At 37.9% G+C, this 15,093-nt stretch overlaps 1 protein-coding gene across 2 annotated transcripts; it reads right to left on the bottom strand.

Moving 5' to 3' along the window:
* On the bottom strand, positions 904-14,770 carry LOC109841142 (topless-related protein 1-like). Of its 2 annotated transcripts, none has more exons than XM_020410017.1 (25): positions 14,534-14,770; positions 14,273-14,452; positions 14,066-14,179; positions 13,816-13,974; positions 13,535-13,709; positions 13,302-13,446; positions 11,547-11,662; positions 11,114-11,273; positions 10,921-11,030; positions 10,764-10,833; positions 10,552-10,625; positions 9,832-9,927; positions 9,666-9,761; positions 9,379-9,506; positions 8,526-8,760; positions 8,275-8,433; positions 8,060-8,158; positions 7,771-7,920; positions 4,582-4,692; positions 4,306-4,485; positions 4,097-4,225; positions 3,899-3,994; positions 3,460-3,648; positions 2,461-2,618; positions 904-1,461 (listed from the first exon to the last, which is right to left on the bottom strand). In XM_020410017.1, the coding sequence occupies exons 1-25, from the start codon at positions 14,611-14,613 to the stop codon at positions 1,251-1,253; spliced, it is 3,420 nt and encodes a 1,139-aa protein (XP_020265606.1). In that variant the 5' UTR covers positions 14,614-14,770; the 3' UTR covers positions 904-1,250. The 2 variants fall into 2 exon arrangements, with proteins under 2 accessions (XP_020265606.1, XP_020265607.1); XM_020410018.1 differs by having other exon boundaries at positions 7,771-7,917; positions 14,534-14,613.

Below are 15,093 nucleotides of genomic sequence, written 5' to 3'. Positions count from 1 at the left end.
ACATCATCAATTATCCCACATGAATTGTCAAATCAAATGCTGAAATTATCTCATTATCCCACTTTACCCCACTCAAAATATCCCAAAGGGGTAAAATTGTTCTATTGGAACATTTTTCCCCCTTGGTCCCAATTTGTCCCAACCAATAACCCCCCTAAGAGCACAACCTCATGTTCAGTAGTAGCGAATCTTCTTGAATTTCCACCCAAAAAAATGAGATCAGATCCTCTACAACCTTACTTGTAAAGGATGCCTACAATTAGTTACGTGGGCTGTTACTATTGGTTTGCTTCAAGCAATTAAAAGTTTTGTTATACAATGTAGATAACGACTTCATAGGTTCCAATGATTGGAGAGAGATTATTAATGGATCTCTACAGCTAAGAATGTAGAGGATTTCTAGGCAAAAAAAAAAAAGGGAAAAAGAAGAAGAAGAATCACTGGGAAACTATATGGTCTGTTTATTGGTTGATGGATCAACTATATCTATTTTTTGCATCGGTACAAAAAAAAATCTTTGATAATTAGTACTCGTCTTTTCCTTCCTTTAAAGATTGTACAGTGGTGCATAGAGTATAGAGCTAAGCAAGCCACCTTAAAGGATAAATGAAATTCAATCATTTGGATACTTTCATCCCCCATCACCATCGTCATTGTCGAAACCAAAATGGAGCACACGACTCCAAGAAAGCTCGACAAAACCTGCAAGCAGCGGAGCGGAGACACGAATCTGGAGAAGGAAATGGTGATCAGACGTGAAGATGAAAAACCACCCGTCATTCATTCACACACGCTGAACAAGATTCTCAGGAGAGCTCACTCGCATCACAAGAACAAATGTACCCTATGTGTACTCAATAATTAAAAGAGACTTTCTAATAAAACCAAGACATCTAAAGGGTATACAACGTAAAATTTGCACCTTCCATTAACAAAGGAGGGGGAAACAGGGAACAAAATCATCCATATCATTAAATAGTGTGACCAAACCCTACATAACTATATCAAAAGCTGAAACAAACGTAGCCCTTGTAAACCCCAAATCTCCCCCATTAATCTTCTTCTCTACATCTGTGTTTTAACATTTAGGGACCTCATACCATTTGCAAGTCAGTTATTCTATTTGTCAGAACATTTGGCATGCTGTTAAATATTTCCACACATTGATCCTAGGGCTTACCATGAGTTAGACCTTTGTCCCCTGCATCCTGAGAGCATAAAATCATCGACAAAGTTGACATTCAACGTTATCACCTTGAAGGTTGATCAGAAGCAGGATTTCCAGCTGGCTGGCACGAGCTAGAGTTTCCTCCTGCACCATTTTCTGGCGGAGGGTTAGTTCCCCATTTTCCTTCTGACTCTGAAGGTTCGAGTACTTGGACACTTCCATCGGTTAGTCCTACTGCAAATTGATTTGGATCTGAAGGATGTGCAGCGACAACAACTGGATATATACTGGAGCTGATAACAAACAGAAAGACTTTAAGTTACAGAAGTTGTGGATTAAAATAGTAGGTGAATCACAACATATGAGTTATGTGCTTGTTTTGGGAAAGGGAGAAGGTATAATTTACGACATCATGTGTTTATGTAATTTTTAAAGTACCTTGCATTGTATCAAAAATCTGAAGTTGTGAGAATTGACGTCTATAATCTATCTATAGTATATAATAAAACAAACCCCTTGGTATTCAGAGAGTTTTGGATGTTCAAATTGATTTTGTTACTGCTGGTTCAGAGAGTTTTGGATGTTCAAATTGATTTTGTTACTGCTTCAAACAAATAATAACGATAATGATAGTAATATGAGAAGTCACCCACTAGCTTCTTAACACCACTATCCATTAATTCACATCTTCATAAACCCATTCCCCCATTCCTCATTAACCATCTTTATTTGTTTTGTGCCATTAATTTGTTTAGTTTCCAAAGAAAACTGTTCTTCATTTATCTTAGTCGGTGTCTATTTCAAATATGTATTTATCAAATTATAATATTACCTAAATGTGTGTGCAATAATATGGTAATACACTAATACTAAGTTGCATGCATTTCACAGGTAAGAACTAGTTTTATACTATTACTTGCCCCCACCCCTGTGCCCCCATACCCCAAGGTTGAAGGTTCTTTACATAAGGCTGAAACCCTGGCACTTTATGTAGTGGTATATTTTGCTTTCTCAACTTCACTAGAAGTGCATGACTAGTGGGATTTGAGCCTGGTTTGCTCTAAAAATTTGAAATTGTGGTAAGGGTTGAGGGTTATAAATATAATCGTGCATTTAACATGTATATCCTTTTCTTCAATTATATGTCTCTCAGCCAAAGAACTACTAGAAATTCTCAAGTTTAAAAGGCCTGACTTCAAATCAATGTAATGTGAATAGCACAACTTTTAAATAGAAACATCAACCTTCAACATAAATCATTTACGAAAAAAGTTAACAAACATCATCAGTACCTTGGTTGGGAGTTAAGATAGGCTGTGGGGCTGATTCGACACCTCAACTTTAGTGCTGAAGTAAAAACACCAACACTTCCATCCGTGAAACTTGTATATATCATTTGGCTATCGCATGAATATGCTGCATGTGTGACGGATCCCTCTCGTGGCAGCCACTAGGAAAAGAGTACAATAATAGCAGGAAAAACAATTGTGATCAGAAAGGTGATAATATATATGTAATGAACAGTGATTTCATGTATGCATAAGAAAATTGCACATAAAATGTATGTATTCCAGAGTACATGCCAACTAACACCATTGTCGCAAGTGAGTACAGAAGAGAGGAGTGTCAATAAAAACAGCACCATCAAATAATAACCTTTAAATATGCATGAATTATGAATGCGTATAACATGATGATAAATATCCACAAAACATCATTTCCAGGCATCGCCATCATCATTGTCATAGAAGAATATCTAGCATAACACTAATTTGAGGGCACCCTGTAGAAATAATGACCACTTTCTAAAGCTACCTCTAACAAGCAACTTGATCCTCTGAATGGCTTCCGCCAGAACCTGGAAGTTATATGCACGTGGGACTGGCAAAAAAAAGGACTTTTCTAACGCTGACCACCACGTATGTGCTTCTAGCAAATTGGTGAGGCAGCTCAAGTTCATTGCAATTACAATTAATTTGTTAAATATGCAGATAATGTCAGTGGGTACATTTACAATTAGAGATTTGTTTGGAAAAAAAAGGAGGTCATGGCAACATTTACAGTTAATTTGGCGATGCTGATGGCAAAAATCATGAATTCCTCAAGAGCTCGGGGTTACCTCAGAGGATATGGTGAATCGGGCCAAAACAAGTATAATGGCTATTTAGATATCTGTCTTACACTAAATCTAAGCAGAGAACAAACATGGGTTTATTAACTCTATAAACAAAGCGTTGACAGAGTTTTACAAAGGTGCAGGGAGCAACAAGGATAAAATATGGCCAGCTCACCTGTTTTAAACATTCCAGTTTAGATGCTTCATATATACCAAGCTGTGTCTCATGCACAACCAAGAAATGAATCTGATCATGATGAAACTGGACTCTAGTTTCTGAATGAGAACTTGCTACTCGCCCAGGAGGAATCTGTAAAAATTTGCTAGCTTGTTTCTCCCAGCCATCTGTCCCCCACACGCATAGCTACAATAAGCAAAAGGTAAGTACCATGGGTACGATCAAATCATTTGAAAGATGTGTATCTTATTTAAACAAAGGAAGTGCAGAATTTATTGAGTTGCAAAACCAACTTCCCATATCAATATAATGAATGATAAACACAAGGAGAGGTAGTCAAGCATGGCTAGACCTTGAAATAACTCAGCAGCATATGTTGGTGTCATGATTAATCATGAAAATAAAGCAAAGCTAGTACTTCACTGTTCTAACAAACCTGAGCATCCGCCCCTGATGAGACAAGAACATTTAGGGCATTGGAAAAGGCAAGGCCAGTGATACTCTTCTGGTGTCCTTTAAGCTTGCTTTTAACCTGCATGGGTTGATAAAAATGACCATGAGTATATCATTTACATGAATCATCTATATACTAGTTAGTAGTTATGTAGTATCCTTTGATTAAAAAGAGACCAACCTCATCAACTCGAACATTATAAATTTGAATCGAAGAATCATCCATGCCTATAGCAATAACATTATTATCCTGGGGATGGAAAGCCAGAAATGTTGCTGCTGGAGGGGGTGCCATAAAGGTTGTCATTGTCTGCAATGAAACAATGCATACACACCTTAGTACTAAGAAATTATGTGACAGCATTTAGAAAAGAATGGAAAATAAGAAACCTTAAATGTCATCATATTGAAAAGGGATATCTTCCCGCCTGATGCGGACATGACATATGAATCATTCTTTGATAGTGCAAAGCAATGGACTGTTTCTTCTGCATTTGCATCACTAATTTCATTAGTCATAAGTATACCACTTGTAGGCTGCCATAGCTGGGGTGCCACCTGAGCAGTTGCCTGAAGAAAGCCAACAATGTTCTAGGTAAAAGATCAGAGGAGTATATGAATATTTTACTGGCTATAGAATATGATTTGCAACAAGAATGACAGTACCTTGCCAGTGGCATTTCTATCAGTCTTCTGCCATTTCCATAGCTTGTGAACAGCATTACATGTCAAAGCCAAGATTGCATTTCCTGAATTGGTATAAATCAACCTAGCAACCTGAAGCAACAAAAGAAGAGGTAAGAACCAGAAAAAAGAATAATTATATGCTCACATTAAGCTCATATAGCTGGTAAGCACAATCTCTGCCATAAAACTAAGTACGAGAGACCACATTTAGGCCAAGAATCAAATGTTATACTAATAAGTAGTTCAACTTGTTTCTAATCATTATTGGTCTGCAAACCTCTAGTATCACATTGCTGATTGATCTGAATTTTAAAAAATGTGCATCATCCTTAACATTTTAACATGCTGAAGCATTTGGCTTCTCAGACGATTTGTCATACCTGTTTCTAACTTTCTAACTTACCTGCTTCTGAATCTAATTCCTGACTGATATAAACTAATTGAGATCATTCAGCTTCAGAAGTTTGATGCTAGGGAAATACATATACTTGTGTGCAAAGAAGTAGCAGTGTCGAATAGGAATTCAACAATGACCATATTAACTATTATGGGATACAAGGTAATTACTGTGTGACAATGCTGTCTTCATCACTATTAAGTCCTTAGATAAATACAAACAACTTGCATATTCTGTGCATTCCTATCACAGATCCTTGTTAATAAAAAAGCGTGCGGCCATTTTATCTAATGACAGATTGACAACGAATAGATAACATTCAATCAGAAAAGACTTTTCCAGCTCCTTACACACAATAGGGTGGGAAAATAGTAGTGCGCGGAAAGGAAAGCCAAAGAGGCGTCCAAAATCAATTGTTTTTGACACATCAGACGGGAATAATGAGGCGGCAATTCACTAAAAGGGAGGCTACATGTTCAAATTATTACAAGGCTCAGACTAAATCTAACCAGAGGAGCCAGATACGCTCTTGGATTCATCTCTGACAGATCCAACAATGTTTATTTTTCAGCTGGCTGTTGGCTACTTAATCCTCATCACCTAAGCTTGAGACTGCAACAAACGAATAGGATATTAAGCACAGCACTAGACTCAATCATGTTTACATAATTATATTTATAGTTGTTACATATAACACTACCCAAATCATTGTACTGGTCCACTTGACATGCCCAATTATTGCTAGCAATACACTTATACTCACTACTGAAGCAGTTGTAACAAGATCAATCTGGACCGATGAAAAATAGTGTTTGTTGGGTACTGGAATCTTTGCAAGATATTACGGACAGTAAGCAAAAAATGCTTACACTGTTTGATGTTAAAAGTATAGAATTTTAAAGAGGGTTCAAACATATAAAACAAAGGTGATATAGAAGAGCGCTCTGTTTTAAAAAAGCGCTCAGTGTCTGCCTAGGCGGAGGCAGTAACCAGGATGCCCAGTTAAACATTGGTGGCACCTAAGAGGCTATTGATCGCTTATGTGGGCCAGAATGCGTCAAAAATGAGTATGTCGTCTGCTTAGGCATAGAAACATGTGTATAAAATGGACCCAGTCAAACTGGATCAAAATAAAACCTGACATATAAAATCAATAATAGATGAAACATTGTGTCTAGGATTTCAAATCTTCATTAAAAAAAACCTCTTCCTTGGTGTCAGTAATAGACAATATTTGACACTTATCAGATAATACTTTCATATGTATTGCACATAACGCTCTAAAAGACAATTTATGAGGATGCACAATTGTACATGGTGCTGCCCTGCAGTTTTTTGGGCTTTTGCGCCCACAATATGCAGATGATCCTCATGAGTAGATGTGTGGATTATGTACATATATAACCAATTACGCAGGCACTTACGAGATCAAATTTTTATCAAAACTCGGATTTCCATCCAGCCAAGTTTCCTGAAAACAAAATTGCTAAGCCCCAAGCTTAAGCCCCTCCTCTCCCAACAAGGCCTCCCCCCAACCCGTTACGTAAGGATTGGTAACGCTGATGACAATGACCTGACGGCAAGGAAAAAGTACAAGGAAGCAATAACTAAGATTTGTCTCCTATTTGGAAGGAGGGAGGGAGGGAGGGATTGCCATTCTGTACTATGTCTCATATTCGTGTTACCTGTGCTGGTGCTGTTTATATTTATGCCAATAGTGTACGGAATTAAAATAAAACCACATTTGAACTTATACTATAGCACCACATACAGAGCCAAAATGAATAGATTGGGTCACACCCATTGAGGACAATAGTAAATTCCATTTTCTGAATGGAATTTAAGACAATCTTTGTACCGCCTCCAGCAACAAACTACAAGGACTCTGTGCAACATGCAGCTGTGTCTTCAGTATCATGAAACAGGCTTGAATTGAACTTGTTCTTATCAATGGAGAGTGCATTATTATCCTGAACTATATTCATTGATGACAACCCCTATTAATTCTTTTCAATCATGATTTCCCCATCAAAAGTCTAGTAAAATCCTGTCCCAATAGCTGCCAGCATACCTATAATTTGCACAGTATACAGCATAACTTCCATAAACTCTGTTTTGTGTAGTCATCATACTAACTATAAATAAGTTACTGTATTTGTTTACACTATCCTGAGACTATTAAGAAGCATCTCTGTTCATAATAACAAGATCTGATCTCCTTTCAGGACTACTATTCTGGGCTTTAAAGTCCAATCTTACTACACTAATCCAAAAGCCCGACCAGGGTGTGAACATCGCCGACCCATTAACATGCAAATATTACCACATTGCCAACAAATAAAGCAGAGTTCAGCAAACAAACTCATTGTGTGCAGCAAGTTTTACAAGATCAGAAAAATAACATTTTCAAGTTCAAGAAGAATGGTATTTTGTATAGTACTATTTGTCGTCCCATTACAAACTAGACCCTTAATTCTATTGACAGAGAGTAAAATGCTCTACATGGGCACAGGAGGAAAAAGGGCAGATGCCTGGTTGTGCATAAGAATCCAACAAATCCAAAATTTACTAGATGCGTCTCCATATATGGTGTATATGTATAGAGTTTGCCTGATACGTGCACCAGGCATGTATGAATTTATTCTGGCAACAAATACAAGTCGCATGAGATTTCTGCTTTTGACATCACATTATGTAAGCTTACAAAAGGATTATGAAGCGTGTGCATTCACATTATTTTTTATAATATTTGTAATGGAAAGATCGCCTACCTTCACCGGTAACAAGTTGTCAGAAAGTTTCAATGAACAACACTGGGATGGTTCACTAACTTCAGCCAACTTCCATATCTTAGATTTCTCCATTGACTCGTCAATGATTCTAGGTTTAACATCTCCAAGACTTCGATTGTCACCATTCTGCTGTAAATTTGTAAGCAGTCAGTCATGCTCTTAACAAGAAATTAAGATCAAACTTACAAGTTAGACTGTTAGAGAGAAAAACCCAACCCAACCCAGAAAAATCAACATAGAAGGCATAAATGAGTATTATGTTTATTACCAATCCGACAATAGATCCCATGGGCGCACTTCGATCTGGAAGTGCAGCACTAGATCCAGCCATAGCAGTGACAGTACCCAAGGGTGTGATACCAGGTGTCTGCAATAGAAATTTAATGGTTAAACTCAATGAAAACGAGAAGATATGGAGTACGAATAAATGGAACAGATCTTTTTCTTATTTACAAATAATGTTAGGATGTTCTTGAGCACTACCTTGGTGATCGCCTCAGAATTTGATCTAGAAGCATACCGGCTTTCAACAGTACGAAGCATTTGAAACCCATCAGCATTTGCCAAAATCTTTATACAGTTATCAACCGTTGATACGGCTAAAAGTGAACCAAGTTTGTTGAATCGAATGCGGGGAGAGGCCTGTAGATATTGGAAATTAGAATGCATGAATAAGCTTCTTGAGAGACAATTTACTAACATAATCATAAAAGCAAACCCGATAAAGTAATTACAGGTAATTCGCCCCCTGCATCTGTGGTTGTCAAGAGGTTAATATTGTCCATGTCCCAGAATTTGACCATAAACTCATCTCCAGCGGCTAAAAATCGATTTTTTGTAGTGTCAAATTGTACCACACCCAGGGATCTTTTCCGAAAACCAACATATGTTCGTTTTACAGAACCTTCACTCTCATTCCATTCCACAATGTATGAATCCCCATCCTTACTGGTACCGCATGAGAAAAGCCTATACACGAAAAGAAATCTTGTTAAAATTGTTAAACAATGGAAAATAAGATTTCATCTATGTTACGTGGCTACTTCCAATGTAAGTCATACATGTGCCCGACACATATGTGTTACCCGTACCCATACCAAACTCTTTGGACACTTCTTGTATATATGCATACATCAATTTGAGCATGTACTCGATTATACAATACATGTTTTAATTTAAAACAATTGTCATACATTTTTGAACATATATCCTACACTTCACATCCACTTCTTGAAACTCATTGGACATAGGTCAGGTTCCTAATTATGATTTTGAAGGGTCGTTTGGTTGTCTAGTTCAAAAACTAGTGATTTCCAATTTATAATCCACATGATAAAAGAAACATAAAATGTTATAGAAACTTTAATTGTCATCCTTGTTCTCGTATAAATTATTACTTTCTAGATATAATATATGTGTATAGAAATATTTATATAGCCGTGTCCTCATACCCTTCCTTTTACAAATTTATCGTGTCCCGTACCCATACCCATACCGGTGCCCGTACCCGTCCCTATGCAACAAAGCTTTTAATAGTTTAGTACATGGAATTATAGAATAAAGATATGTGATCCTTCATATGTATACCTTGCTCCGTCAGCACTATAAGCCATAGTAGTACACCAAGGACCTGGTGCTGTATAATCAACCCTTGAACCCCCATTGTCATACAGCCATGCTTTTATCTTCCCATCAAGCGAAGTTGAAAAGATAAACTGAAACATAAAGTGAGGAGATTTACTGCATCTTATAACGATCTATGGATATTTCAAAAGTAATCATTACTGGAAGAAATGAAACTAAGAAAATGAAAGGGATGCATGCTTACTAGTTATTACAAGAATAATTAATATAATGTCTGAATGAGATGATACCTGAATATTTTCCTTTGAGTGTGGGCATATGGAGTACACAGGCGCCTCATGACCTTCAAAAGTATACTGAACCACACCAGTAATGGCATCCCAAACCTGAAAAGAAACACAGTTGTTAAGAATAAGCACTAAGCTTCATTATCTTGTCAAAAAAAACATTACTTACCTTAATAAGCTTATCATCTCCACAGGTTACAACACAGAACTTGTTGTTTGGTTGAGAGAAAGCAATGTCATTTACTCCACCAGCATGAGCATCAATCTGAAAACCATGCCAGTTTCAAGATAAAAGCAGTCAGCATCCAAGATGTTGAGTAGATTACTACACCCAAAAGAATAGTATGGAAGCAACTAATTATCACAGGGAAACATAATTAATGGCTAAATTGCAGAAAAATGCCCTATAATTTCACCAACCTTGCAAATAAGTGACCTCTATTTCAAAACCGAGCAAATAAATACCCCAATGTTTTCATATCCTGCAGATAAATACCCCAAAGTTTTAAAACCATGCAATTAAATATCCCAAAATTTTTAAGATGTTGCAAATTGATGCCCACCACTAGTTAGCCGCTAGAATATTCTTGGAATATACCTATCTAAGCTGACACATGATATTTTACTACAGTTTTATACCCCTAAAGTTCATCCAAATTACAATAAAACCATCCCTCACCTATATTAACTATTTTCTTCTTTTAAATGGGGAAGGGACGTTTTTTCCTTTACAAAAAAAAATTTAACAGCAGCCATGTTTTTTAATGGGGGAAACATTAGGGCATCTACTTGCTCAGTTTTAAAATAGGGGTCACTTATTTGCAAGGTTGATGAAACTATATAGAGCACTTTTCTGCAATTTAGCCCATAATTAATTGATGAATGTTACCTCTAAATGGTGAACAAGGTCATCACGGCCATTGTAGTTATACAAATGCACAAGATGCTTGGAGTATGCAACGCCTGCAAGTTATACAGAGTAAAACAAAAAGAATCGTCAGGCACCACTACTATTTTCCAGTTTGGCATTGCTGATTGCTATCAAACTACCTCTACATAACTAGTTAGTTAATAAAATAGAAGATTTCTTGTTGCAATTACCAAATTGACTCCCATCAGGATTCCATAGTACACGGTTAACGGATACAGCAGGATCCTTAACAAGAGCAGACTGCTTGACATAAAATCCAGAGGTAAGGAGGTCAGTACAAGAAAAGGCCAAGCATAATGCAAAAATGAATCGCTGTGAAAAACTTACCTGAAGAGATGTTGAACATGCTGGAAGTTCCCAAACTTTAAAAGATCTATGGGCAAGCCTCTCTCTGCAAGATACCTCCCATACAGCAATATCACCAACATTTGTGCCAACTACAAAGGCAAAGTAATCTCAATCAAAATCTAAATAGAACTAAGGAGGTAAGCCAGTCAGTATAGAAACCTTATTTTCTAACCTAGAAGAACGGTGGGCTGAGAAGGGTGAAAATCCATGCTCATGACAGAAGAACCCTGATTTAGAACCACAGCGACATTTTTTGGAAGTTCCTCTGTAGAGTATGGGTTCCTTGCCATATTTTGGTACCCTACAGGCATATGAGCAACAGACATTCCGACCTGCAAAGAAATTCGAGCGGCAAGAACATCAGGTTCTCCGCACCAGTTTCTTTATTTTTACCCCCTTTTTGGGTGTGTGTTTGTGCGAACAGGCCACAGCCTACCATGAACAGGAGCAAACTCAATTCAAGAGGATTTACCAACTTACCAAACTTAAAATGGACATACGAATTGGAATATCCGATCAAATGATGACTTCCAAGCCTCAAGACATATAAAGGAGGAAAAACATGGAAAACGACAGATCTAAGTTGAGAAGGTCTAAGAAAGTACCTCGTCGGATATACCCATAGGGCGTGGTCTTTTAAGCACATGTTCAGAATCTGCCGAATGATAATCCGCAGCAGGATTGCTATTTGGCGGAGTTATAGGACGTTTCAAGAGAGCAGCTACATCATGAATAAAAAGTAATAAATAATAGACAAAGAAAATCTAACCTAGAGTGTGCATCAGCATCCTTCCACAGAAGAGAAGACGGCATGCTTAGTGCATAAGTACAACAGAATCGAAGGACATGGGATGGATGTCTACATGACCAGAAAAAATAAATAACCAAAAGCATAAAAAATCTACATCTCCATATAAATATGGAGGAAAAGGTAGATATTACAGAAATCTAGATTCAGATGAGTAAAGAGACTACCTGACATGATTGATGAAAGCATTTAGACATTTAAACAGGTGTCAAGTAAATTCATTTAGTGTGTGTTAGTATTCATTAAGACAAAGGACATGTGACCTAAAAAAAAGCTTATTGAATAGCATTTATACATGACCATACTAGATAAATAGCTTAAAGGATCACAACCTTTGCATGAAAGTAAACCTTGAAAATAATTCAAAATAGGTCGAAGTGGATTAGCATTCTATTATATTATAACTCAAACGTCCAAAGACTATTGCACAGTCTCTCAAATGATTCATTATTATAGCTCCCATAGAAAAATATAAGATGTTCATCAATAAACTATACATTTATCTTTTGTTTTTGTCAAGATAAAGTTACATGAGACTCTGGCCATATCAGCGAAAGTGGACAACCACATGAAGTTATCCTCGAGTCAAGTTAACAGGAGCTTATATGTCAAAAGTAAACCACTACACAAAGTCATCCTAAAGTCAGGTCAACAGAAGCTTATATTGCATACTATTTGATATAAGCAAGAGACTAAAAATGAAGATCTAATATATTTTGTTCTCTTCCTGATCCACTTGTTAATATGTGACTAGTATTTGGATACTCTCATGTCTGATCCAGATCGGAATTTTTCTGTTACAAGGATGGTATAAGTAAAAACTACAACATAAATAAATGTGTTTAGATTTATTTGACAAATTTAGCCATGTTTTTTTGGAGTTCCGGAATACTTTACTACTATTACATTCACAGTCTGATCCTTTTTGTACAGACAAGGGCATCAAAATCAGAAACAACCTATATTTCTTCTTTCCCCGCTCAAGCATAAATCTAAGATGCATTTCTAAGAAAGACAATGTCTGCACAAGAGCTGGTTCATATTAATTACACATGAAGGACAGCAATACTCATCAACTATGAGTTGACTTCAATAACTGGAACAATATCAACGTGGATACATGCGGATATCGACACCACACTGCACAGCAAAGACCATGCTGTGATCAGAGGTGCAGATATTGTTTCGTTCCCATGTTGAATGCTTTTATTTTGATTTATTTTCATTCACTTAAAAATAGTCGGGTCTAAATAAGTAAAAATCTCTGTCGTACAAAAAAAAGTTTGGGATAAAGAGGAAGTTATATCATTGGTCAACCCACAACTCCTAAATTTGAGTTCACTAGAAGTTTCCAATTTCATAATATTATAATTTAGCCGACACCTAATGATTGTGATTATCTACCGGCTCATTTATACATGCCTATGACACAGAATGTAGTGTTCAGAAATGATCTACGAGTGTTGCGAAGAAAAAGTGTCTCTACGAGATGAGACTTTCTAATCAGAAAAGACAAAAACAAAAAGGAAAAAACAGCCCCTTTAAACATTACCAGTATTGGGAGGAACAGCTAATCCGAGTGGTGCACCAGAGACCGCACCAGAGGCTGCTGGATGGGGCATGGGAGCAGCATTGGATGAATTAGCTATCCAGCCAGCAAGGCTGTTTGGTATAGGAGCTGCTGCTGGCTGAAATGGCTGCACAAAATACATGAAAAACATCAGGCTTGCAGAAAAGATAGACCCTGAGGCGCCCCACGATCATATTGAAAACAAGTCCAATTACCCCATGAGGTCCCAGTGGAGGAAAACCTCCTGGTTTTGCCATCACGTTCATCATGGGAGGAGCAGGGGAAGGAACCCTGCCACCATTTTGTTGAGAACAGGAATGGTCAAAGAATAGGGTCTTAATGTCCGGGTTCGGCCTTGGATTCTTGCAAAGCTGATGTTGCCAATTCAAACTGCCATGAAAAGTCAGTAAACAACAGAAATATTCCAAATTCAATTTCAAGCCCGTGCGAGGTTACGGGTTTGGTACCAAAAGTGTATAGTTACATACGTGTATACCTTTGATTGATGAGAGTTCGCAATCTCGAGTTCTTAAGACCAGGAAACTGCAATTTCTCCCGAAACAATGGGTTTGCCTCAATTAACTTCTTGAGCTCAGTAAGCATAACACCTCTGGCAGACTTAGTATCTCCATACTTAGAAAGCTGCTCATTTTCCCTGAAACAGAAAACAAAATTAAGGCCTTTGCTTCATTAAGATCAACAATCTATCGTTATAAACCCTAATTCCAACAATTCAACCAAAATACCTAAAATTCTCCAAAGTAAGCAACTGCGTAATCTCCTTGAACAAATCCTCGTTAAACGTCGAGAACACTTTCAAGTCCTTCACAAGAATCTCCACGGCCTTGGACCGATCACGCCTAAAGTCAACAAAAAACATCAATCAATTCGAACCTAGACCCTAAGTGCCTAAAAAAAACCCCCAAAAAAGAGAAAATTTCCAAGCCACAAACTTGTCTAGGGCTTCGAGATACTTCTGCTTCCGGATCTCGAAGAAAATCTTCATCGAGTACCGATTATCATCAACCTTGGTGAATCCCGACAGATACTTTTCCACCTCATCCCATTCTCCGCCGAGCACCGACTCCTCAAAGTGCTTCATGTTGAAGAAAAACCCCGATTCTTGCTCCAACCTTTCGAAAAACCAAATCCAACAACTTAGGGAGAGAAACACGATTCTAGAGAGATAAAATCTAGGGTTTGGAATTTCTTACTTGTGGACCGTCTCCTTGAACTTCTCCTCCTCCAAAAACTGGAGTATGAGGAACACGAGCTCTCTGCTGAGGGACGACATGGCGGCGATCTCCCGCCGTGGTCGCCGGAACTCGGATCGGTCGGTAGCGTACCGGATCTAGCCGAAATTTATCGGATTCGGATCCGATGACGAGGCGAAACGACGAACGAAGGAGGAAAAAAGGGGATGAGAGCGAGAGAGAGAAGAGGAAGAAAGAAGAGGGTTTGGGGGGAGCGGGGACTACTTTATATATAAGTCGATCTGCTGATACAGACACCCCGATAAGCTATCGCTGTGATCTGCTGAATGACTTATATAACTCCACATTTGTCCTTATCAAGGATAGCGTCGATTTGACGGACAGTTTTAATGATCCCAGAAACAGGAAAGCTCCGCCCTCAATTACACCCAACAGTGGGTCCCACCCACACCCTCACTTCGACGGTGTCCCTTTATTAGTCCCCGATTCGGGTGCACGCTGGGAATTTACTAGTTACAGGACTGGGGGAATAAAAAGGCTGCCTTTCTTGGCTTTCTCGA

This window comes from Asparagus officinalis, chromosome 5 (genome assembly GCF_001876935.1).
Source record: "Asparagus officinalis chromosome 5, Aspof.V1, whole genome shotgun sequence".
Lineage (NCBI taxonomy): Eukaryota > Viridiplantae > Streptophyta > Magnoliopsida > Asparagales > Asparagaceae > Asparagus > Asparagus officinalis.
This window is presented reverse-complemented; position numbering and strand designations above follow the sequence as displayed.

Excerpts from the sequence above, each read along its gene's own strand:
- LOC109841142 (XM_020410017.1), bottom strand. The coding sequence starts at position 14,613 with ATGTCGTCCCTCAGCAGAGAGCTCGTGTTCCTCATACTCCAGTTTTTG. Across the intron at positions 14,453-14,533 it reads TTCAAGGAGACGGTCCACAA|GTTGGAGCAAGAATCGGGGT; the intron begins GTAAGAAATTCC and ends GTTTTTCGAAAG. Across the intron at positions 14,180-14,272 it reads TATCTCGAAGCCCTAGACAA|GCGTGATCGGTCCAAGGCCG; the intron begins GTTTGTGGCTTG and ends TGTTGACTTTAG.